This window comes from Carcharhinus amblyrhynchos, chromosome 8, assembly GCF_965287045.1.
Source record: "Carcharhinus amblyrhynchos chromosome 8, sCarAmb.v2.hapA, whole genome shotgun sequence".
In the NCBI taxonomy this organism is placed as follows: domain Eukaryota; kingdom Metazoa; phylum Chordata; class Chondrichthyes; order Carcharhiniformes; family Carcharhinidae; genus Carcharhinus; species Carcharhinus amblyrhynchos.
Genome location: NC_137331.1, coordinates 46,246,214 through 46,271,803, shown reverse-complemented (window position 1 = coordinate 46,271,803; position 25,590 = coordinate 46,246,214). Strand labels below are relative to the sequence as shown.

Genomic DNA, 25,590 nt, shown 5'->3' with positions numbered 1-25,590 from the left:
CCACTTCAGGTCTTGAACAGCAGATTAGGTGTAAGGATTCGCATTCTAATCAGTAATCTCTAAACTGTCTGTGCTTTATATGCTCTGTCTGAGGCCAGAACTCTCCATTCACCTGACGAAGGGACTAACCCCGAAAGCTTGTGAGTCTATTATCAAATAAATCGATTGGACTAAAACCTGGTGTTGTCAGACTTTTTACTGTGTTTACGCCAGTCCAACGCCGGCATACCCACATCCTGACTTCCTGATCATAATGCCACAAAGGTGAGACACTGTTTGGGTCATGTAACCCAATCAGCCAACCAGGCCGAGGCGCAGGATACCTGTTAGTCTGAGACTGGAGTTGAAGTAATTCCATAAAATGGAGGAGCACAATTAGGCAATTCGTCCCATCGACTCTGCTCCATCATTTGATCATAACCCCACTCTCCCCCTTTTTCCTATAACCTTTGATCCCATTACCAATTAAGATCCTAGTCAGTAGCACATTCTTTGCACTCTATACATAATTTAACAATAAATAGATTGTCTAGGTACTAAACTCAATGTTTTGATACCACCCTCCCCAATCCAAAGCAGCATGGTGGCACACTGGTTGGCACTAATGCCTCACTGTGCCAGGGACCCTGGTTCAATTCCCTACTTGGGTCACTGTACATGTGGAGTTTGCACATTCTCCTCGTTTCTGCATGGGTTTCCCCGTTTCCTCACACAGTCTGAAAGACGCGCTGGTTAGGTAGATTGGCCATGCTAAATTCTCCCTCAGCATCAGGGGGTTTGCAGGGTGAATATCTGGGTCAGGGGGGGTAGGGCCTGGGTGGGATTGCTTTCGGTGCAAGTTCCATTGGCTGAATGGCCTCCTGCACTGCGCAGTTTCTGTGAGCACACGCCAGCCAAACTCGCTCGGCGCATGCGCCATCTGCCGGCGGTATTAACGTCAATGCGCGATGACATAACCGCGCAGTCGCTGTTTGGGCTTGAGGCGGAAATGCACGCGTGCGCAGCCGCTCGAGCCGCGGATCTGAGTCACTCCCGGGGGTCGCTTCCGATGGAGGCGGGGGCTCGGATGGAGCCGGAGGCCGGGGTAGTGCTGCACATCGTGGTGGTCGGCTTCCACCACAAGAAGGGCTGTCAGGTGAGTGCGGCCTGTCAGGATCGCATAGGAGGCAATTGCTAGGGTGGCGTCAGTCTGGGAGAGCTGTGAGGAGGGGGTTAGGTCAGTCCCTCTGGGGTCGGGCCCTGTGGAGAGGAAGGTGTATGGTGAGTTAGGGGGTGGGGTCAGGCCTTGGGGGGGCTCTGGGGTGGTGGTCAGGCCCTGAGTCGTTGGGCATGGGGTGGGGGTTGATCAGGCCCTGGGGTGTGGGTTGGGGTAGGGGAAATGTCAGGCCTTGGGGGACTGTGGTGGGGGTCAGGTCGTGGGTGGTTGGGCATGGGGTGGGGGTCAGGCCCGAGGGGCTTGGGGTGGGGGTCAGGCCCGAGGGGCATGGGGTGGGGGTCAGGCCCGAGGGGCATGGGGTGGGGGTCAGGCCCGAGGGGCATGGGGTGGGGGTCAGGCCCGAGGGGCATGGGGTGGGGGTCAGGCCCGAGGGGCATGGGGTGGGGGTCAGGCCCGGTCTGGGAGGAGGGGAGTTTGGGTGGGGATGGAGGAGTGGCATTCCATCCCTGGGGATGGGGGGGTATTGGGGATCAGGCCCTGAGGTGGAGAGGGGAGGGGGAATTGGGGTTCAGGCCCTGCAGAGGAGGGTGGGGAGTGGAGAATGGTTGCGGGGGGGGGGGGGGGGTCAGGCCCCGGGATAGGGTGGAGAATGGTTGCGGGGGGGGGGGGGGGGGGGTCAGGCCCCGGGATAGGGTGGAGAATGGTTGCGGGGGGGGGGGTCAGGCCCCTGGATAGGGTGGAGAATGGTTGCGGGGGGGGGGGGGGTCAGGCCCCGGGATAGGGTGGAGAATGGTTGCGGGGGGGGGGGGGGGTCAGGCCCCGGGATAGGGTGGAGAATGGTTGCGGGGGGGGGGGGGTCAGGCCCCGGGATAGGGTGGAGAATGGTTGCGGGGGGGGGGTCAGGCCCCGGGATAGGGTGGAGAATGGTTGCGGGGGGGGCGGGGGGGGTGCAGGTCAGGCCTTGGGGGAGAGGGTAGAGGGGTGTCAGGGTGTGGGAGGGTGGGGGTGCAGGTCAGGCCTTGGGGGAGAGGGTAGAGGGTGGTAGTCAGGCCCCAGATTTGGTGGGGGGTGGGGTGGTTGCCAGGAGATGGGGTGGTGGGGGTGGTTGGTCAGGCCCTTGGAGTGGGGGGCGGGGGGGCGGTGGTGGTGGTTGGTCAGGCCCTTGGGGGGGGTGGCGGTGGTCAGGCCCTTGGAGGGGGGGTCGGAAGTGGGTGGTCAGGCCCTTGGAGGGGGGGTTGGTAGTGGGAGTTATGTTCAGGCCCTTTTTTGGGAGGGGGCAGGGGGTGGGTGTTGGTCAGGCCCTGGGATGGGGGTTGGGTGGGGGGAGGTGTCAGAGTCTTGGAGGGGGTCAGGGCCTTGGATGGGAGAGAGGAGGAGGTGGGTCAGGCCCTGGATGGGAGTTCGGAGGGTGCTGAGGGCCTTGGATGTGGGGGGAGGAGGAGGGGTGTCAGGCCCTGGGATGGGGGTGGGACTGGTGCAGGCTTTGGGATGGGGAAGTGTGTTCAGTATGGGGGGTGGTGGTCAGTCTCTGGAATGGGGGGAAGGTGACATTTTGAGCTTTGCAATATCTTCATTTTAGTTGTGAGATGTCAGTAATTATCACCTGTTGTGTTCACATTATCAATTTGATCCTGAGATGTGCTTTCAATCTCTCATTTTTTCCAACTGTAACTTGCTTGACTTTGCCTCTGTCTCAGTTCATCTGCGACTCAAACCCTGATAATTTTCTCTGGACTTGGCTATTCCAATGCATTCCTGTCTGGTCATTTACATTTTATATAAATTTGAGGTTACCCTAAACTCTGCTGCTTGTGTAGTAACCCCTGGCAAGTCTTATTGTAGCTAGTTTTGTTTTATAATGTTCTTCTTAAGTGCTTTGAGATATTTCATTGCTTTAAATGTACTAGATTGTTGTCTACCACAAATTGTTTCACATGAGTTTTGTTTTGGCTACTTATTTAACCAAATGATACAAGATGTTTAACTTTCAGCTTGACACTTATGCTTCCTTGATTTTTCAGAGCTTGAGGAGGCCATTCAGCCCTTTGAGCCTGCTCTGCCATTCATTATGATCATAGCTGATCATTCAACTCAATAGCTTGATCCTTTCAGCAGATCTGGCAGCATCTGTAAGGTGAAAAAAGAGCTGACATCTTGAGTTCAGATGCCCTTTGTCAAGGTTCATTTGAATTTTAAACACCGGCTCTTTTCTCTCCTTACTGATGCTGCCAGACCTGCTAAGATCTTCCAGCAGTTTTTCTTTTGGTTTCAGATTCCAGCATTTGCAGTAATTTGGTTTTATTTTAGCTTGATCCTTTGACTCACTTCATCTTGAGTGTTACATCTAACTGCTTCTTGAAAACATATTACGTTTTAGCCTTGACTACTTTGTGGTCACGAATTCCACAAGCTGACCACTCTTTGGGTGAAGAAATGTCTCCTCATCTCTGTTAAAAAGAGTCTACCCTGTATCCTCAGACTCTGACCCCTACTTCTGGACACCCACACCATTGGGAACGTCCTTCTTGCATCTGGAAAATCTCAGCATGTCTGGCAGTATCTGTAAGGAGAGAAAAGAGCTGATGTTTCGAGTCCAGGTGACCCTGTCTAGGCCTCTTAAAATTTTGCTGTTTCTATGTAATTCTTCTATGATTCCTCTGAACTCCAGCCAATACAATCCTAACCAACTCAATCTCTCCTCATGTCAGTCCTGCCATCACAGGAATCAATCTGGAAAAGTTATCTCTCCATCGAGAGCAAGAACGTCCTTCCTCAGATCGGGAGACCAAAACAGCAGACAGTATTCCAGGTGTGACCTCACCAAGGCCCTGTATAATTGCATCAAGAAATCCCTACTCCTGTCCTCAAAGCCTCTCATTATGAAGGCCAAAATACCATTGTCTTTTTTTACTGCCTGCTGCACTTGCATGTTTCCCACCAGTGACTGGTGTACAAGGACACCCAGGTATTGTTGCGCATTCTCCTAATTTATGGCCATTCAGATAGTAATCTGCTTTCAGTTGCACATTGCTTGTTACCTCCTCAAATTATTCTGAGAGATTTGGTAGGCATGATTTCCCCTTGATGAAACCATGCTGACTTTACCCTATTTTACCATGCACTTCCAAATATTCCAAAATCTCAACCTTAATAATGAACTCTAAAATCTTACCAATGACCAAGATCAAGCTAACCAGCCAGTGATTTTCCTTCTTTTGCCTCCCTCCCTTCTTAAACAGGAGTGTTACATTAGCAATTTTCCAGTTCTCTGGGACCCTCCTGATGTGGAGATACCACCATTGCTTTGTGGTAAGCACAGTAAGAAATCTCGCAACACCAGGTTAAAATCCAACAGGTTTATTTGGCAGCATTTTGTGAATACAAGTCCTCACCCTCCTGAAGGAGGAGCTTGAGGCTCCGAAAGCAAGTGCTGCCAAATAAATCTGTTGGACTTTAACTTGGTGTTGTGAGTGCCAGAAGATTGGAAAACGGCTAATGTTATGCCATTGTTTAAGAAGGGTGGCAGGCAAAAGGCGGGGAATTATAGGCTGGTTAGTTTAACGTCTGTTGTAGGAAAAGTGCTAGAATCCGCGATCAAGGAGAAAATAGCGAGGCATCTTGAGGAGAATTGTTTGGTAGAGCAGACGCAGCACGGTTTCATTAAGGGGAAGTGACTAGTGGAGTGCCCCAGGGGTTGGTGCTGGGGCCTCAGCTTTTTACCATTTATATAGATGATCTGGAGGAGGGAACCGAGTGTAGGGTGTCGAAATTTGCTGATGACACCAAGATTGGGGGAACGGCAAATTGTGCGGAGGGTGTGGAGAGTCTGCAGAAGGATCTAGATAGGCTGGGCGAATGGGCCAGGAAATGGCAAATGGAATTTAATGTTGGCAAGTGTGAGGTGGTCCACTTTGGTAGGAAGGACTATTACTTACGTGGCAAAAAACTGCAGCAGGCGACGGTGCAGAGGGACCTCGGGGTCCTTGTGCATGAGTCGCAAAAACCCAGCTTGCAGGTGCAGCAGGTGGTCAGGAAGGTGAATGGGATGCTGGCCTTCATAGCGAGGGGGATTGAATATAAAAGTAGGGAGGTCTTGCTGCAGCTGTATAGGGCATTGGTGAGGCCGCAGCTGGAGTACTGTGTGCAGTTTTGGGCGCCGCACCTGCGCAAAGATATTTTGGCCTTGGAGGGAGTGCAGAGGAGGTTTACTAGGCTGATACTGGGGTTGAGCTATGAGGAGAGGCTGAATAAACTAGGCTTGTACTCGTTAGAGTTTAGAAGAATGAGGGGAGATCTCATTGAGACGTATAAGATGATGAATGGGATGGATAGGATTGGGGTGGAGAGACTCTTCCCACTCAAAAAAGACAGTAGGACTAGGGGGCACAGCCTCAAGATAAAGGGGGGGCGGTTTAGAACGGAGTTGAGGAGGAACTTCTTCACTCAAAGGGTGGTGAATCTCTGGAATTCTCTGCCCGTTGAAGTGGTGGAGGCTGCCTCGCTAAATATTTTTAAGACGCGGGTTGATGGGTTTTTGATAAGAGAGGGGATTAAGGGTTGTGGGGAGAGGGCGGGAAAGTGGAACTGAGCCACGACAGATCAGCCATGATCTTATTGAATGGCGGGGCAGGCTCGAAGGGCTAGATGGCCTACTCCTGCTCCTATTTCTTATGTTCTTATGAATTTATTGGAGTTCTATGAAGATGTGTCTAGGGCGGTGGATAGAGGAGAGCCGGTGGATGTGGTGTTTCTTGATTTTCAGAAGGCGTTTGACAAGGTGCCTCAAGAGGTTATTACAGAAGGTCAGGTGGCATGGAGTTGGGGGTAGGGTGTTAGCGTGGATAGAAGATTGGCTATCAAATAGGAGGCAAAAAGTGGGGGTCAGTGGGTGCTATTCGGATTGGCGGTTGGTGACTAGTGGAGTCCCCCAGGGGTCGGTGCTGGGGCCTCAGCTATTCACCATTTATATAGATGATCTGGAGGAGGGAACCAAGTGTATGGTGTCGAAATTTGCTGATGACATCAAGATTGGTGGAACGGCAAATTGTGCGGAGGGTGTGGAGAGTCTGCAGAAGGATCTAGATAGGCTGGGCGAATGGGCCAGGAACTGGCAAATGGAATTTAATGTTGGCAAATGTGAGGTTGTCCACTTTGGTAGGAATAATGGTAGGAAGGACTATTACTTACATGGCAAAAAACTGCAGCATGCAACGGTGCAGAGGGACCTTGGGGTCCTTGTGCATGAGTCGCAAAAACCCAGCCTGCAGGTGCAGCAGGTGGTCAGGAAGGCGAATGGGATGCTGGCCTTCATAGCGAGGGAGATTGAATATAAAAGTAGGGAGGTCTTGCTGCAGCTGTATAGGGCACTGGTGAGGCCGCAGCTGGAGTACTGTGTGCAGTTTTGGTCGCCGCACTTATGCAAGGATATTTTGGCCTTGGAGGGAGTGCAGAGGAGGTTTACTAGGCTGATTCCGGAGTTGAGGGGGTTGAACTACGAGGAGAGGCTGAATAAACTAGGCTTGTACTCGTTAGAGTTTAGAAGAATGAGGGGTGATCTCATTGAGACGTATAAGATGTTGAATGGGATGGATAGGATAGAGGTGGAGAGGCTCTTCCTGCTCAGAAAGGACAGTAGGACTAGAGGGCACAGCCTCAAGATAAAGGGGGGGTGGTTTAGAACGGAGTTGAGGAGGAACTTCTTCACTCAAAGGGTGGTGAATCTCTGGAATTCTCTGCCCGTTGAAGTGGTGGAGGCTGCCTCGCAGAATATTTTTAAGACGCGGGTTGATAGGTTTTTGATAGGCAAGGGGATTAAGGGTTATGGGGAGAGGGTGGGAATGTGGAACTGAGCCACGACAGATCAACCATGATCTTATTGAATGGCGGGGCAGGCTCGAAGGGCTAAATGGCCTACTCCTGCTCCTATTTATGTTCTTAGTACTTTATCTTCCTGACTCCAGAGATTCCTGAAAGAATCATAGAATCCCAACAGTGCAGAAGGAGGCCATTCAGCCCATCAAGCCTGCACCAACAACAATTCCACCCAGGCTCTATCTCTGTAATGCCACGTGTTTACCCTGCTAATTCCCCTAACACTAAGGGCTGATTTAGCATGGCCGATCCACCTAACCCGTACTTCAGTGGAGTGAGAGGGGAAACCGGAGCGCTCAGAGAAAACCCACGCAGACTTGGGGGATGTGCAAACTTCATACACAGTCACCCAAGGCTGGAATCGAACCCAGGTCCCTGCCACTGTGAGGCAGCACTGCTAACCACTGTGCCATCCAAGATCACCACTAATGCCACAAGTTGAAAGTTCTTTGCAATGGATTCTGTGACAGAAGTCATAAGATAATCAATGAGATGCTCCATATGGTCTTAGCCGATGAAGCAATTGCAAGTTATTGTTGTGGTACAAGCAGTCCATGCAAATAATTTGCTTCAGACAGCTGGAGGCTATAGTCCCCATCAATTGATCCATGGAAGGAATCCCAAAATAACTTTGCTGTGTGATACTCCCTCCACCCTAGTAGAGACTATAATGGTTTCTTTTTTTCTGCACACTCAAATGCTTTAAATAGAAACATAGAAAATAGGAGCAATAGGAGACCATTCGGAACAGGCTCATGGAGTGACTTAGCCTCCATAGTCTTGTGGTAGAGAATTCCACAGGGTTCACCACTCCCTTAAGTAAAGAGGTTTATCTTAATCTTGTCCTAAATGGTTTATGATGCTTGTTTTAGACCATAGGGGGAAAAAATCATCTAATGCTGACACTATAGTTAAGAAAGTCCACCAACACCTCTCCTTTCTCGGAAGACTTAGGAAATTTGGCATGTCAGCTATGACTCTCGCCAACTTTTACATATACACCATAGAAAGCATTCTTTCTAGTTGTATCTCAGCTTGGTTTGACTCCTGCTTAACCCAAGACTGCAGGAAACCAGGAAAGGTTGTGAATGTAGCCCAATCCATCTCACAAACCAGCCTCCCATCCAATGACTCTGTCTACACTTCTCGCTGCTTTGGCAAAGCAGCCAGAATAATTAAGGATCCCACGCATCCCGGACATTCTCTCTTCCACCTCCTTCCGTCGGGAAAAAGATACAAAAGTATGAGGTCATGTATCAACTGACGCAAGAACAACTCTTTCCCTCCTGCCATCAGACTTTTGAGTGGACTTGCGTTGATCTTTCTCTACACCCTAGCTATGACTGTAGCATTACATTCTGCACTCTCGTATCCTTTTCTATGAACAGCATGTTTTGTCTGTATAGTGCGCAAGCAACAATACTTTTCACTGTATGTTAATACATGTGACCATAATAAATCAAATCTTCTCTGCACCCAGTTTGTTCTGCCCCTACCATTCTTCTAAACTCCTGCTTGATTCAATCTCTTCTCATGTGACAATTCCACCACCTGAGGGATCAGTCTAGTGAACCTTGCTGCACTTCCTTTCTGGCAAGTATATCTTTTCTTGGATAACATAATAAAGAGACTAAAATGGCATATAATACTCCAGGCAACTTGAGACACTAAAGGCTCTGTGCAGCTGCAATAAGATGTCCTTGCTACTATACTCAAATCCTCTTGCTATGAGGGCCAACATAACCATTTGTCTTCCTAACGCTGTGAAATTCTAGATAATCTTTTGTACACAACTTGTTCAGGTTAACTAACACTGAACAAAATAAAGCAGTTGAAACAAGTAGAAGACTAGATCTACTTGTGGGAAATCATTCTGGAACATTTACATGAGGACCAAGTCTGAAGGAAAGCCTGAACTCGGTTGGACTAGTTTCAAACTTAAATGTCTGTTCAACAGGTATATAAATTTGGTCACCTCAGAACCAAATATTATAATACATGTAAAATCTGGAGTATTGATTGTAAATACAGTAATAAACTAAATGGATCAAAATGTTTCAAAAATATTTGAGCTTTTATATTTTCAAAATTCACTTTGGGTTGCCTTTTTCCAGTCACTGTGGTTTCTTCACTAGCTGGCATTATGTATTCTATCAAACTTTTTTTTGTGGACCATTGTGTTGCTCATTATAACTCTATTCTGGAACAATACAGGTTGAATTTTCATATCCACCATTGATTCCAGAAGAAGGGCATGATGGTCAGAGCTTGCCTGAGGAATGGAAATACCTTCCATTTCTGGCCCTACCTGATGGAGCGCACAACTACCAGGAAGGTAAGATAAACGAAGAAAACGTGCTGTTATAATTACTACATTAAGATAACTTTGCATATAGTTAGCCCTCCTACTTGAGTCCATGGCCATATTTACAAGTCATACTACAGGACCCAGGATACTGCAAACATTCCAATGTCAGACGGATGATTTTTAGAGAAGGATTTGTGTCCTCCCAGTTTGCTGGCTGCGTTTTTCCAGCAACATTAGGGAAACAACACAACTCTTCATGTTCTTCTCTTTGTAGATGTGATTTTTGTTGTGTACATAATTGTTACCACGTTTGTGTGCATTATAGCCAGGATGTTTTAAGTAATCATCGTGCCATTTGAAGTCATCCTAGGGATGTAATCAGGTTCTAAGTTAATGCAAGTCAGTCTTTTACTTCCTTCCTCACCCATGCCCATCCCCACAGAAATTCGCATCACTTAGAGCACTACAATGCAGAAGGAGGCCATTCGGCCCATCAAGTCTGCACAGATAACAGTCCCACCCAAGTAAAATCCCTCATATTTATCCCACTAATCCCTCTAGCCTATACGTTCCGGGACAGTAAGGGGCAATTTAGCACGGCCAATGCACCTAACCTGCACAACTTTGGACTGTGGGAGGAAACCCATGTAGACACTGGGAGAATGCGCAAACTCCACATACTGACCCAAGCTGGGAATCGAGCCCGGGTCCCTGGTGCTGTGAGGTGGCAGTGCTAAACATGTGCTACCATGCTGACTCTTCTGCAGACTACTAGCTTCAATAAGTTGGCACTGCCTCAGAATACCAGGCTTCCAGCTGTGTCAAGTTATAAATGGCTCCCAGACTTTCTACTGGTAGCATGGTGGCAGTGCTAGCACTGTTGCCTCACAGTACCCGGGCAGGATCCAATTCCTGACTTGGGTTACTGTGCTTGTGGAGTCCGCACATTCACCCCGTGTCTGCCTCGGTTTCCTCCGGGTGCTCCGGTTTCCTCCCATAGTCCAAAAGATGTGCTGGTTAGATGCACTGCCCATGCTAAATTCTTCCTCAGTGTACCCGAACAGGCGCTAGAATCTGGCAACTAAGGGGTTTTCACAGCAACTTCATCGCAATGTTAACGTAAGCCTACTTGAGACATTAATACATAAATAGCATCCTCCAGCATAGAACCTATGACTTAACAGCACCACCACAACACAGATCTTATTGAATGGTGGAGCAGGTTCAAAGGGCCAGGTGGCCTACTCCTGCTCCTAGTTCTTATCTTATGTTCCTATTCTCATCACCTCATGATTTCTCTGAGCCTTAACTACCGAGAGCCTGCTATCAGCTTCCAGAACTTCTCTGAGCTGTGAACAACGCAAAGGCCAAATTGCAACCAACAGTCCATCAATGGTTCCCAAACTGTCTGGAGCTTGCTAATAGCAGCACCCTTTCAGTATCCTCTTCCCCTGTTGCAGAACACCCAATTAAATGAAACCAGAAAGCCTTTTCAACTCTTCCCATCTCAAGGATGATGTAGCCGTTCAGGATTCCCTGAATGTGTTTAAGTGAATTTTTTGGAAACAAAACACCCGTCTGAACGTCAATTTTTTCCAACAGTCCAGATACCACATGCTCAAACCTCCACCCCCCCCACCCCCAGCTAAATCAGCCCAGCTGCTATTGTAGAATCTATGTTTCTAGCCGTTAACTCTCAATTCAACAAGGCCCCAACCTTTTAAGTGTAATAGACTCCAAGCTGCTTTAGTTATATTTATCCTATATTGCACAATTAAAATTTAATCTTCCCAGAACTGAACATCGCCTTTAAAATATAAACATGAACCACGAACTTGGCAGTTTAACATTCCAGGATGTAAGGGGACTTGCAAGGGGATGTAAAAGGGGAAGGGGAGTTGCACTACTGTTTGAGGAGAATATCACAGCTGTACTGGGGGAGGACACCTCAGAGGGCTCATACAGCGAGGCAATATAGGTAGAGCTCAGGAACAGAGAGGGTGTAGTCACAATGTTGGGAGTTTACTATAGGCCACCCAACAGCCAGTGGGAGATAAAGGAACAGATATGTAGCAGATTTTGGAAAGGTGTAAAAGTAACAGGGTTGTTGTGGTGGGAGATTTTAACTTCCCCTATGTTGACTGGGACTCACTTAGTGCTAGGGGCGTGGATAGGGCCGAGTTTGTAAGGAGCAAACAGGAGGGCTTGAAATAGTATGTAGACAGTCCAACTAGGGAAGGGGCCATACTAGACCTGGTATTGGGAAATGAGCCTGACCAGGTGGTCAGCGTTTCAATAGGGGAACAGTTCAGGAACAGTGACCACAATTCAGTAAGCTTTAAGGTACTGATGGATAAAGGTAAGTGTAATCCTCAAGTTAAGGTGCTAAACTGGGGGAAGGTTAATTACAACACTATTAGGCAGAAACTAAAGAATGTAGAATGGGGACAGATGTTTGAGGGCAAATCAACATCTGGCATGTGGGAGGTTTTCAAGTTTAAGTTGATAAGGATTCAGGACTGGCACATTCCTGTAAGGATGAAGGACAAGTATGGCAAGTTTTGGGAACCTTGGATAAAAAGAGAAAAAGGAAGCATTTGTCAAGGTTAGGAGACTGAGAACACAAAGCAAGTGTGGAATACAGGGAAAGTAGAAAAACTTAAGCAAGGAGTAAGGAGGGTTAAAAGGGGTCATGAAAAGTCAATGGCCAGCAGTATTAAGGAAAATCCCAAGGCTTTTTATATATAACATATATAGAGCAAGAGGGTGGCCAGGGAGATGGTTGGGATGGAACCTAGGTATGAAGTCAGAGGAAATGGGTGAGATATTAAATGAGTACTTTGTGCCAGTTTTCACCAAAGAGAAGGACTTGGTGGATGATGAATCTGGGAAAGGGTGTGTAGGTAGTTTGAATCATGTTGAGATCAAAAAGGAGGTAGTATTGGGGTTCTTGAGAAACATTAAGGTAGACAAGTCCCCAGGAGGGATATACCCCAGAAAACTGAGGCAAGAGAAGAAATTGCTGGGGCCTTGAGAAATCTTTGTATCCTCACTGGCTACAGAGGAGATACTGTAATACAGTCCATTGTCAACTTCTCAGACTACGCATCTCCACATACAGGGGAGGTCCCAGAGGATTGGAGCGTAGCCAATGTTGTTCCTTTGTTTAAGAAGGGTAGCAAGAATAATCCAGGTATTTACAAGCTGGTGACCCTTATGTCAGTGGTAGGGAAATTATTGGAGAGGACTCTGAGACAGGATTTACTCCCATTTGCTAATAAGTGGATGTATTAGTGAAAGGCAACATGGATTTGTGAAGGGGAGTCATGTTTCACTAACTTGATCAAGTTTTTTGAGGAACTGATGAAGATGATTGAGGGTAGGGCAGTGGATGTTGTCTACATGAACTTCAGTAAGGCCTTTGACAAGGTCCCCGATGGCAGACTTGTGCAAAAGGTGAAGTTGCATGGGATCAGAGGTGGGCTGGTGAGGCAGATACAGAACTGTCTCGGTCATTGAAGACAGAGGGTAGCAGTGGACGGGTGTGTTTCTGAATGAGGGTTGTGACAAGTGGCGTTCCTCAGGGATCAGTGCAGGACCTTTGCTGTTCGTAATGCATAGAAATGATTTGGAGGAAAATGTAACTGGTTTAATTAGTAAGTTTGTGGATGACACACAGGTTGGTGAATTTGAAGATAGTGATGAGGACTATCAGAGGATATAGCAGTATATAGATTAGTTGGAGGCTTGGGCGGAGAGATGGCAGGTGGAGTTTAATCTGGACAAACATGAGGTAATGCATTTTGGAAGGTGTAATAAAGATAGGAAACACTTGAGAGTATTGATAAGCAGAGGGGTCTAGGTGTGGAGGTACACAGGCTACAAAGTGGTAATGCAGTTGGAGAAGGTAGTCAAGGCATACTGCATGCTTGCCTTCATCGGCCGGGCATTGAGTTTAAAATTTGGCAAGTCATTTTACAGCTTTGTAAAATGTTAGTTAGGCTCCACTTGGAATATGGTGTTCAATTCTGGTTGCCGTACTACCAGAAGGATATGGAGGCTTTGTAGAAGGCACAAAAAAATTTACCAGGATGTTGCCTGGCATGGAAGGCATTAGCTGAGAGGGGAGGTTGGAGAAACTTGTTTGTCACTGGAACGATGGAGGTTGAGGGGCGACCTAATAGAAGTCTACAGGATTATGAGGGGCGTGGACAGAGTGCCGTAACATTCTATGTTTGACCTTCTGTTTGGCTAAGTAGATACCACTAGTAAAGAAAACTGTTAATAAAAGTAATATCTCATTATGCTGTTGTCACCTATTTGAATATTTGTGCTCTCAAATTATTTACTTATTATTTCAACTTCAGGTCAAAGCACCAGATTACCAACCATTTTATTAAAGTACTTTATTAGGAATTCTCATGACATTACTGAGGAATATTTTCAGTTTGATCTGAAATTCATCCTTTCCCATGATTTTTTGATTTTCTCTCTCCTTAGATACCGTTTACTTTCATTTACCTCCAAGGAGTGGGAATCGAAAGACGGTTTATGGTGTTTCCTGCTATCGACAGATTGAAGCTAAGGTTCGTTTTCCTTAATTAAAATGTAGATTTAATTATTGACTTTCACAGTTGAAAAAGTGAAACACGGCACTTTGGAAGGGAAGACTAAAACTGTTAATGAAACTTTATTCCATGTATACTTCCATATAAGGGCAATAGAGATGTATGTGAAAATCTTGTGCTTCCACATAAGGCCAATAAGAATACATTATGTTGTTCTGAACTCATTTTGTTTGATGCTTAATCAGTTACTTAACCACAATATTAGAGTTTTTCTGGAGTTGCTGCCTGTACCTGCAAGGAATCCATTTAATGCCTGGCAATTCTTTTGCTGAACCTGTTGTAAAAGTCCTGTCCAAATGTGACTGTTATTCTGTACCATTTAAAGTTGATCTTTTTAAAATTTTTATTTGTGGCTTACATTAACACTGCAATGAAGTTACTGTGAAAATCCCCTAGTCACCACACTCTGGTGTGTGTTCAGGTACATGGAGGAAGAATTTAGAATGGCTACTGCACCTGACCTGTGTCTCTTTTGGACTGTGGGAGGAAACCCACACAAACACTAGGAGAATGTGCAAACTCCACACAAATAGTGACCCAAGCTGGGAATTGAACCTTATCCCTGGCGCTGTGAGCCAGCAATGTTAACTACTGTACCTCCATGTCTCCCCTTTTACCTTTTATCTTTAAAAGACAATTCATGCCCTAGGAAATAGAAAAAAAAAAGAAAAACTACAGCACAAACAGGCCCTTCGGCCCACAAGTTGCACCGATGATATCCATACCTACTAGACTTATCTATAACCCTCAATTCTATTAAGTTCCATGTACTCATCCAGAAGTCTCTTGAAAGACCCTATCGAATTTGCCTCCACCACCACTGACGGCAGCCAATTCCACTCACCCACCACCCTCTGAGTGAAAAAGATACCCCTGATATCTCCTCTGTACCTACTCCCCAGCACCTTAAACCTGTGTCCTCTCGTAGCAACCATTCCAGCCCTCGGAAAATGCCTCTGAGAATCCACCCGATCTATACCCCTCAACATCTTATACACTTCTATCAGGTCACCTCTCATCCTTCGTCTCTCTAAGGAGAAAAGACCGAGCTCCCTCAACCTATCCTCATAAGGCATGCTACCCAATCCAGGCAACATCCTGTGCACCCTTTCAATAGCTTCCACATCCTTCCTGTAATGAGATGACCAGAACTGAGCACGGTATTCCAAGAGAGGTCTGACTGGGGTCTTATAAAGCTGCAACATTATCTCCCGACTCCTAAACTCAGTCCCTTGATTGATGAAGACCAGTACACCATAAGCCACTGTAACCACATCCTCTACCTGTGAGGCTGAGTTAAGAGTCCTGTGGACCTGGACCCCAAGGTCCTTCTGATCCTCTACACTGCTAAGAGTCTTACTCTTGATGTTATACTACTTCATCCCATTTGACCTGCCAAAATGGACCACTACACATTTATCCGGGTCGAATCCGTCTGTCACTTCTCCGCCCAGCCTTGCATCCTATCTATGTCACGCTGCAACCTCTGACATCCCTCCAAACTATCTACAACACCACCAACCTTTGTGTTGTTAGCAAACTTGCCAACCCATCCCTCCACTTCCTTATCCAGATCATTTATGAAAATTCCAAACAAGGGGCCCAGAACAGATCCCTGGGGCACGTCTTTGGTGACTGACCTCCATGCAGAAAAAGACCCATCTACAACTACTCTCTGCCTTCTGTGGGCAAGCCAGTTGTGGATCCACAAGGCAACAGCCCCTTGCATCCCTTGGATCTCAAGAAGTCTTGCATGGGGGACCTTATCGAACACCTTGCTGAAGTCCATATAAATCACATCTACCCCTCTTCGTCAATGTATTTAGTCACATTTTCAAAGAACTCTAACCAGGCTTGTAAGGAATGATCTGCCTTTGACAAAGCCATGCTGACTACTATTGAGCATACTAAACTTCTCTAAATGTTCATAAATCCTGTCCCTCAGAATCTTCTCCATCAACTTACCAATCACTGAGGTTAGACTCACTGGTCGGTAATTTCCTGAGCTACCCCTATTCCCTTTCTTGAATATAGGAACCACATTCGCAATCCTCGAATCCTCCAGAACCTCTCCCGTCTCTATTGACGAAGCAAAGATCATCACCAGAGGTTCTGCAATGAGGTACATCCCATATGGTCCCGGCAATTTATCTATCTTGATGCTATTCAAAACTTCCAACACATCCTCTTAATGTCCACATGCTCAAATCTTTTCAGTCCGCTGCAAGCCTGCAGTACAACCATCCAGATCTTTTTCAACCGTGAATACCGAGGTAAAGTGTTCATTAAGCACCTCTGCTATTTCTACCAGTTCTGTACAAACTTTCCCACCTTCACATTTTATAGTTCCTATTACTTCACATCTCATCTTTTTACTCTTCAATATTTGTAGAACACCTTACCTGCCAAGGACTTCTCATGACCCTTTCTGGCTCTCCTAATTTCCTTCTTAAGTTCCTTCCTATAAGCCGTATACTCCTCTAGATCCCTAACATCTCCTAGCTCTCTGAACCTTTTGTACGCTTTACTTTTCTTTTTGACTGGGTTCATTACAAATTTCATGCACCACGGTTCCCGTAACCTACCAAAACTTCCCTGTCTCATCGGAATGTTGTTGTGCTGAACTGTAGACAAACATTCCTTGAAAATTTGCCACCTTACTTCGGTACTTTTTCTGAGAACACCACCTTCCAATTTACTTGTCTAATTTCCTTCCTGATGGCTTCATATTTCCCCTTACTCCAGATAAATACTTTCCTAACTTACCTGATCCTGTCTCTTTCCAACGCTAGCGTAAAGGAGATAGTTATGATCACCATCCCGAAGATGTTCACCCACTAAGGGATCCAACATCTGTCCAAGTTCATTAGCTAGTACCAGATCGAGTACAGCTTCTCCTCTTGTAGGCTTGTCCATATGCTGTGTCAGGAAACACTCCTGAACACACCTAACAAACTCCTCCCCATCCAAACCCCTTACCCTAGGGATATTCCAATCGATGTTTGGGAAATTAAAGTCTCCCATCACGACAATTGTTATTACTACATCTCTCCAGGATCTGTTTCCCTTTCTGCTCCTCAACATCCCTGTTACTATTGGGTGGCCCTTTCCTGTTCCGAACTTCCACCCACAGAGACTCTGTAGACAATCCCTCCACGGTGTCCACCTTCTCTACAGCCGTGACACTATCCCTGATCCGTAGTGGGCCCCCCCCGCTCCCCTTCTCCATCAGCTGTCTGTCCTCCCTCTTACACTGTCTACAATTCTTCTCTATTTGCAAGCTAACCTCATCGTTCCCAGTCACCTCATCTCAATTCCCTCCCAACCTTTCCAGTTTAAAGTCTCCCCAGTAGCCTGAGCTAACCTTCCCGCCAGGATATTGGTCCCCTTGCGATTCAAGTGCCACCTGTCTTTTTTGTACAGTTCATGCCTGTCCCAGTGATCCAAGAACCTGAAGCCCTGCCACCTGCTTCAGTCCCTCAGCCACGCATTCATCCTCCACCTCATTCCATTCTTGTTTTCACTTTCCCGTGGCACAGGCAGCAATCCTGAGATTACTACCTTTGCGTTCCTCCTCAACTATCTACCTAACTCCCTACATTCTCTTTTCATGACCCTTTCCCCCCTCCTACCTATGTCAGCGGTACCAATATGTACGACTACCTCTGGCTCCTCTCCCTCACACCTCAGGATTTCTGGACGGACCAGAGACATCCTGAATCCCGGCACCAGGGAGGGAAACTATTCGAGACTCCCATCTGCCTCCGCAAAATCGCCTGTCCGATCCCCTCACTGTAGAGTCCCCAATTAATACTGCCTTCCTCCTCCTTTCCTTAGCCCTCTGAGTTACAGGGCCGGAATCTGCTCCAGAGACACGGCCATTGCTGGTTCCCCCAGGTGACTTGTCCCCTCCAGCAGTACTCAAACAGGAGTACTTATTGTGAAGGTGCACATCCACTAGGATGCTCTCTATCACCCGAGCTTCCCCTTCCTGACCATTACCCACTTGTCTGCCTCCCGCGGCCTTGGTGTGACCACCTGCCGGTAGCTTCTGTCTATCACCACCTCATTTTCCCTAACCAGACAAAGATCCTTGAGCTGCAGTTCCAGTTCTCTAACGTGGTCCCTTAGGAACCGTAGCTCGACACACCCAGCACACCCCTCATACATAATTTCCCTTTTTTAAGGAACACAGAAAAAAGTAATTAAGAATTAAACTTATACTGCCTCCCCCTTTTTGCCTAAGCCTGATGAGTCAAAGCCCTTAACTCTCTCTCTGCTCCCAGCTCACTCCGCGCCTGCTCTCAACACTGCCCGCTGTATAGAGTGGCCTGCTGTTTAAACCTCCCGCTCACCACCGGCTGACATCAGACGCCTGTACAGCCTTGAGAGAAAAAAAGCTCAATCTCCCAGAATCCCCTGCGGTCAACTTCCGCTTCCTTTTTTTTAAAAGGAAAAACCCGCGAAAAAAAGGAATATAAAAAACGCCAGTACTATGGGTACTCTCAGCACTCCTGCTAAGAATCTCTCCCTCTCTGTCCTGCTCCAGTTGAATAAATGGATGGCTATATTCTCTAAAAAGGGAAGCAGATACAGGTTACGCCAGATTTGTGGACAGGATGACTGCTGTAATATTTGCAAGGCTCAACAACTACTCAGCAGGTGGAAGTAACAAAATTGTTTATTCAAACCCAACTTTATACAAGAGAGGGTGACAAAGACCATTCTTGCTCCCACCACAGAACTTTGTTCCAGATGGGAGAATTTTGCCCATAGTCTTGAATCTGTAGTATAAAGATTAGTTTGTTTACAAATTTACTATTACATTGTGTTAATATGGTATTGGTTTTTGCCATTGTTAAACTAATCTTTTGTTCTGTGGAATACATTGTGTTCAGAAAGCTATGCCGCTATGTTTCCATAAAGGCTCTAATTTTAACAAACTTGTCCTTAACTTCAGGCTCTAAAGGTTAGGCAGGCCGACATCACAAGAGAAACTGTTCAGAAGAGTGTGTGTGTACTGAGTAGATTGGTAAGTGGGATAAATGTTTGTTTTTCAAATATATTTTAAAATTAGCAGCCTACTTCTGATTTGAATTTTGAAAATATAGCTTCCTAGATTTTGAGCAATTCCATTTTTACTGCATTTTTATTATGAAATATTATTGCTTTCCTTTAGCACACATTAAGTTGCTGGGGAAGTAGCTGCTAGGCCTACGGGAATGCTGTTCTCAGTTGAACAAATGATGGACATGTGTAATGAATTGTCTGTTCCATATCTCCTCTTCCCTGTCGCCAATCCACATCAAATTAATGGTATAGAGTTGTGATTGGAAATCTACATCTTTGGCAAAATATGAATACAAACATATATTTCCTGCCCAATCTTTGAAGCCAGTAAGTACTTTCAACTTTTATAGTGACAACAGGGATATACCAGTTTTGGACAGCTGTGGGCTATATTTGGACATGAGGGTGGGTTACAAGTAAGTCTATACTTTTGAATAAAAGGAATTAAATTTTGAAAAAACATTAAAATTAGCCACTTGACTAATTGAACACTCTTTTTCAGTCGTGACCTTATTGAAATACAGAGCAGGCTAAAGGCTGTCTCATACTCCTGTTTCTAATATTCTTAAATCTTGATGTGTCTAGATAGAAAATTAACAAGCAGGATCTCAAATATTGTAATCTCTGGATCATCCCAGTGCAGTCTGCCCTGACCACAATCCCACCCAGGCTGTATCCCTATAACAGCGTGCCTTTACCCTAGCTGGCCCCCCTGACACTAAGGGGCAATTTAGCACGGGCAATCCATCTAACCTGCACATCTTTGGAGTGCGGAAGGAAACCGGAGCACCCGGAGGAAACCCACGCAGGCATAGGAAGAATGTGCAAACCCCACACAGACAATGACCCAAGTCGGGAATCGAATGCGGGTCCCCGGTGCTGTGAAGCAGCAGTGCTAACCACTGTGCCACCGTGCTGGCTGTCCTCATAGTCAGTGCTCTTGAGACTAAGCAAAATCCTGGTGAAACTTCTTTGCACTCTCCAAAGCTTCCATGTCCTTCTCGTTCTGGTAGTTGGTGACCAGAACTGCACGTAACACTCCCAGTGCAGCCTAACCAAGGTTTGATATAGTTGCAACATGGCTTCCTGACTGATGAAGACAAACATGCCATATGCTTTATTAATCACCTTGGCCACCTGTGTGGCTACTTTAGTGGAATTGTGGAGTTGCATGCCCAAATCCCTCTGTTATTGCTTGTGTTGTGATTCCAGAAATAAACTTCCAGTTAGTACTTAAAAAGTTTAATGTAAGAAGATCTAATGTTTTAAGATTTTGATTGTAACAAATGGTTCAACAGCGATTGACTAAATATTATTTTCAAATTAGAGCAAGGAACTTTCCTTTTTTTTAATACTTATTATACCTAACAGTCACCATAGAATGATAACCTTTTTGCAAATAGTCCAAAGTTACTTCAAGCTTCCAGTGAGTTCATGCTTTCCATTTTACCCAATAGTATCAGTCTCTGGACATTTCCGTTAGTTTTCAGAGTTTTTGTAAATTCATCATCAGCAGTAAAGCCTGTCCTGATGATTTTTCCTTTTTTCTTTCATTCGGGGGGGACAAGGGTGTCACTGGCTGGCCAGCATTTATTGCACATCACTAGTTACCTTTGGAGGGCAGTTGAGAATCAACCACTTTGCTGTGGCTCTGAAGTCACATGTAGGCCAGACCGAGTAAGGGCAGCAGATTTCCTTCCCTAAAGGGCATTGGTGAACCAGATGGGGTTTTTCAGACAATCAACAATGATTTCATGATCGTCAGTAATTCTTAATTCCAGATTTTTTTATTGGTTCCAGATTTCACCATCTGCCATGAAGGGAGATGGCAGATCAAACCCAGGCCGCCAGAACATAAGCAGAGTTTCTGGATTAATAGTCTAGTGATAATACCACTAGGCTATCGCACCTCCATCGGCTACTGTCCCAGGATGAATCTTCCAGAATCCTTAGATGGTTGCAGGATGTGTCTCTTTGACTAGAAATCATGTCCTTCCCTTACCCGGGTGTAGCCATTCATAATGCCAATCAGCTACTGCTCTCTGTTGATCATAGTAAACTACTACCTAGGCAATATTCATTAACCTGTAGGGAATCCAGTAACCAAATTCCAAAAATGGCTTCCTCTGCACTCTTCTCCATGGCAATATAAATTACCTTAACTTTACATCCAGGTAGAAATACTCATTACCTACTCTTGATCGCAACTTTCTTTCATCTTCAGAAGTAAATGGGCACATACAACACAATACTTTCATCACCATTCCAATAGTCCAAGGGACTCGAGTCTGTCCATTGTTAACTCAGAGACTGCGGCTATTGTCTCCAAACATGCACACCCTCCACCGTTGCCCCACTAACACAATCTGGGCCTTTCTATTTCCTTGAATTCCCTCAAGCCTGTTGTCAAGTAACCTTCAATTTGGGAAGCACACCCTTTGGCCCAATGTGTCCCTGCAGCCCAGTTTTTACCACTAAGCTAGTCTCAATTGCCTGCATTTGGCCCATATACCCTAATATACCCATCTTACCCATGTAACTGTCTAATTTTTTTTAAAGACACAGTTGTACCTGTGTCTGCTACTACTTCTGGCAGTTTGTTCCTGACACTCAGCACCCTCTGTGTGAAAAGATTGCCCCCTCTGGACCCTTTTGGATCTCTCCCCTCTCACCTTAAACTTACGTTCTCTAGTTTTATACTCCCCTACCTTTGGGAAATTTATTGACTATCTAGCTGATCTGTGCCCCTCATTATTTTGTAGACCTCTTTAAGGTCACCCTAAGCGTCCTGCGCTTCCGGGGGGGGAAAAAATCCCAATCTATCCGGCCTCTCCTCATAACTCAAACCATCAAGTCCTGGTAGCATCCTAGTCAATCTTTTCTGTATTCTTTAAAGTTTAATATCCTTTCTATAATAGAGTGACAAGAACTGTACATAATATTCCAAGTGTGGCCTTACTTATGTCTTGTACAACTTCAATAAGATGCCCCAACTCTTGTTTTCAAGGTTCTGACCAATGAAACCAAGTATACAAAATGCTGCCTTCACCGCCCTGTCCACCTGTGTCTCCACTTTCAAGGAGCTATGAACCTGTACTCGTAGATCTCTTGGATCTAGAACTTCCCAACGCCCTACCATTAACTAAGTAGATCCTGCCCTGACTCGATCTAACAAAATGCATCACCTCACATTTATCTAAATTAAACTCCATCAGAAATTCATCGGCCCAAAAACCCTTTGCAGTTCTAGATAACCTTGTCCGATCTTGGTGTCATCTCCAAACTTATTAACCATGCCTCCTAAGTTCTCATCCAAACCATGAATATAAATAACAGTGGACCCAGCACTGATCCTTGAGGCACACCACTGGTCACAGGCCTCCAGTTTGTAAAACAATCCTCTACAACTACTGTCTTCTGTCGTCAAGCCAATTTTGTACCAAATTGGCTACCCTGGATCCTGTGAGATTTAACCTTATACAAAAACCGACCTTGTCAAAGTAAGAAGTCTCACAACAGGTCAAAGTCCAATAGATTTATTTGGAGTCATGAGCTTTCAGGCTGCTGCTGCTTCATCAGGTGCCCATCCTAGCCCAAAGCCGGCATCTCCACATCATGGTTACCTTATCAAAGACCTTGCTCAAGTCCATATAGAAAATGCCAACTGCAGTGCCGTCATTTACCTTCTTGGTTCCCCTTCAAAAAAACTCAATTGAATTTGTGAGATGCAATTTTCCACTCAAAGCCACGCTGACTGTCCCTCATCAGTCCTTGCCTCTCTAAATACCTTTAGATTCTGTCTCGCAGAGTACCTTCTAACAACTAACTCACTACAGATGTTACGCTCAGCAGTCTGTGGTTCTCAGGCTTATCCCTGCAACCCTTCTTAAACAAAGACACAACATTTGCTACCCTCCAATCTTCAGGCACCTCACTTCTGGCTGTCAGTGATTCAAATGTTTCTTCTAGGGGACCTGCAATTTCCTCCCTAGCCTCCCCCAGTGTCCTGGGATACATTCATCAGAATCCAGAGACTTATCTATCTCGATGCGCTTTAAGACTTCCAGCACCACCAGCTCTGTTGTATGTACGCTGCTGAAGACATCACTGTTTCCTCAAGTTCCCTAACATTCATGCCTTTCTCAACAGCAAATACTGATGATAAATATTCATTTAGGATCTCACCATCCACACACAGATGACCTTATTGACCCTTAAGAGGCCCTGTTCTCTCCCTAGTTACTTTTTTGTCCTTTATGATTTGTAGAAGCTCTTTGGATTCTCCTTTGCTTTATCTGCCAAAGCAACCTCATGCCCCCTTTTTGTCTGCCTGATTTCTCTCTCAACGCTACTCTGACACCCTCTATGCTCTTCAAGGGATCCACTTGATCCCAGCTACCTATGCATGTCATGTGCCTCCTCCTTTTTGATCAGGGCCTCAATATCTCGAATCATCCAGTGTTCCATACTTCTACCAGCTTTGTCCTTCACTCTAAAAGCAATGTGCTTACCATGAAGCTTGGTTAACACACTTTCGAAAGCCTTTCACTTATCAGCTCTCCCTTTGCCTGTCAACGGATACCCCCAATCAACTTTTGAAAGTTCCTGTCGAATACCGTCAAAATTGGTCTTGCCCCAATTTAGAATTTTATCTTTTGGGCCAGATCTTTCATTCTCCGTAGCTATCTTAAAACTAATGGAATTATGGTCACTGGTCCCAAAGTGATCCCTCACTAACACTTCTGTCATCTGTCCTTCCTTATTTCGAAGAGGAGGTCAAGTTTCCCTTTCTCTCGTTGGGCCATCTAGTTAAAGTATAAGTTTATTAGTCACAAGTAAGACTTACATTAATACTGCAACACAGTTACTCTGAAATTCCAAGTTCTGCTGCAATTCCCCGAATTACACATACTGAATGAGAAATTCCTTCTGATTACAGTCAACAAATTTCTCTCCATCCAAGCCTCTATTGCTGTTCCAGTCAATGTTAGGAAAGTTGAAGTCCCCTACTACTACCACTCTACTTTTCTTGGAGCTATCTGTAATCTCCTTGCATATTTGCTCCTTGTACACAAAAATTGGTGCTGAGCTTTAAGATGATTTTGTCAATCTGCGTCATCTAGATAAGAGATTGAAAGGGGCAAAAGATGGATCCTTTGAGCATTAGAGGTAAGGCAGCAGTAATAGAAAGTGCAGCCTACTCTGGGCACAATTAGAAATGAAAGCAGGTGAGAGGGACTCCACCCAAATAGATGACAGTGGAGGGGACGGTATGTTCAACTGTCAAAGGCTGTTGACAGGTTGAGAGGTGTATTGAAGCATACTTCAACTTTGTCATAGTCACTTGAGTCCTGGGAAAGAAAGAAAACTGCATTGCAAACCAGGGGGGAGATTAGAAGATCTATATCAATGTGCTTTTGACATTTTTATTATGGAAAAATGAAATCTGGGAACACAAGTGAACCCTTCTCTCCAAATTGAACATTGTTTGACTCTCCTCTTTGTATCCTTTTCTGGTATAACTGAGAGCCAGAATTGTTGTGTGGATGTGTTTGTAACCCTGTGACCCACCACTTCATGGCATTGCTACATTTTAACTTTTCCTTCTGGAAACTCAAAGTGCAATTTAGATTCTATTTGGGATAATGTTACCGTTTTATTTAGCTCAAGTTAATTTTTGTGCCAAATTTGGTGAAAATAGAATGTGCTAAATCTGCTGTCTGTAGAATGTGGAGACCTAACGCCATGGGCTATCTAAAGCTTCAGTGAACTCTGGCTGACGTTTAGCATTTGTGTATATTTTAGACATTGCTTGCATAACTGCTGTTTTGATTGTTGAGTTACTAGTTTATACTAAACTGCTGACACTGCAATGATGTTTGTCATTTCTTCTCACCAGCCACTTTATGGGTTGCTTCAAGCAAAATTGCAGCTCATCACACATGCTTACTTTGAGGAGAAAGATTTTTCACAGATTTCCATCCTAAAGGTGAGGATTATTGTGCTGCTATTTACACAGACCTTAATGAAAATGTTAAAATAAATTGCATCTTCATTTGCATCTCCCCAACCTACTTTCCATTCCCCTCGCCAAACGTTTGGGTTCTGTCACAAATCAACAATGATGTGGAGATGCCGATGTTGGACTAGGGTAAACACAATAAGAAGTCTCGCAACACCAGGTTAAAGTCCAACAGGTTTATTTGGTAGCACAAGCCACTAGCCACAAACTGAATAAAACTCCCACTCACCTGATGAAGGAACAGCGCTTCAAAAACTAGTGACTTGAGCTACATAATCTGTTGGACTTCAACCTGGTGTTGTGAGATTTCTTACAGATCAACAATCTCTGCTTCCTACATGTTTCCCACCAAAACTTCCATTCATTATTCAACAAGATTTACAATCTCATTGTGGATGATCGCTTGGCTTTAGTAGAAACTTGGCTCAACATGCTCCTTACTAAAATCTATCTGCCATACTGTATTTCCCATATTCCATTTCTCCCACCCAAACTGCCATAAGGATGGATTGGCTCTATTACCAAATCACAACCC

General features: G+C 45.4%; 1 protein-coding gene across 1 annotated transcript in view; it reads left to right on the top strand.

Moving 5' to 3' along the window:
* Nucleotides 1–985: 985 nt before the first annotated feature.
* Nucleotides 986–25,590, top strand: part of avl9 (AVL9 homolog (S. cerevisiase)) — a 167,109-nt gene continuing 142,504 nt past the window's right edge. The window contains exons 1-5 of the mRNA XM_080194003.1: nucleotides 986–1,135; nucleotides 9,242–9,362; nucleotides 13,836–13,921; nucleotides 18,924–18,995; nucleotides 24,933–25,022. Of these exons, the coding sequence (XP_080050129.1) occupies nucleotides 989–1,135; nucleotides 9,242–9,362; nucleotides 13,836–13,921; nucleotides 18,924–18,995; nucleotides 24,933–25,022 (516 nt within the window). The 5' untranslated portion in view covers nucleotides 986–988. The remainder of the gene's footprint in view (nucleotides 1,136–9,241; nucleotides 9,363–13,835; nucleotides 13,922–18,923; nucleotides 18,996–24,932; nucleotides 25,023–25,590) is intronic.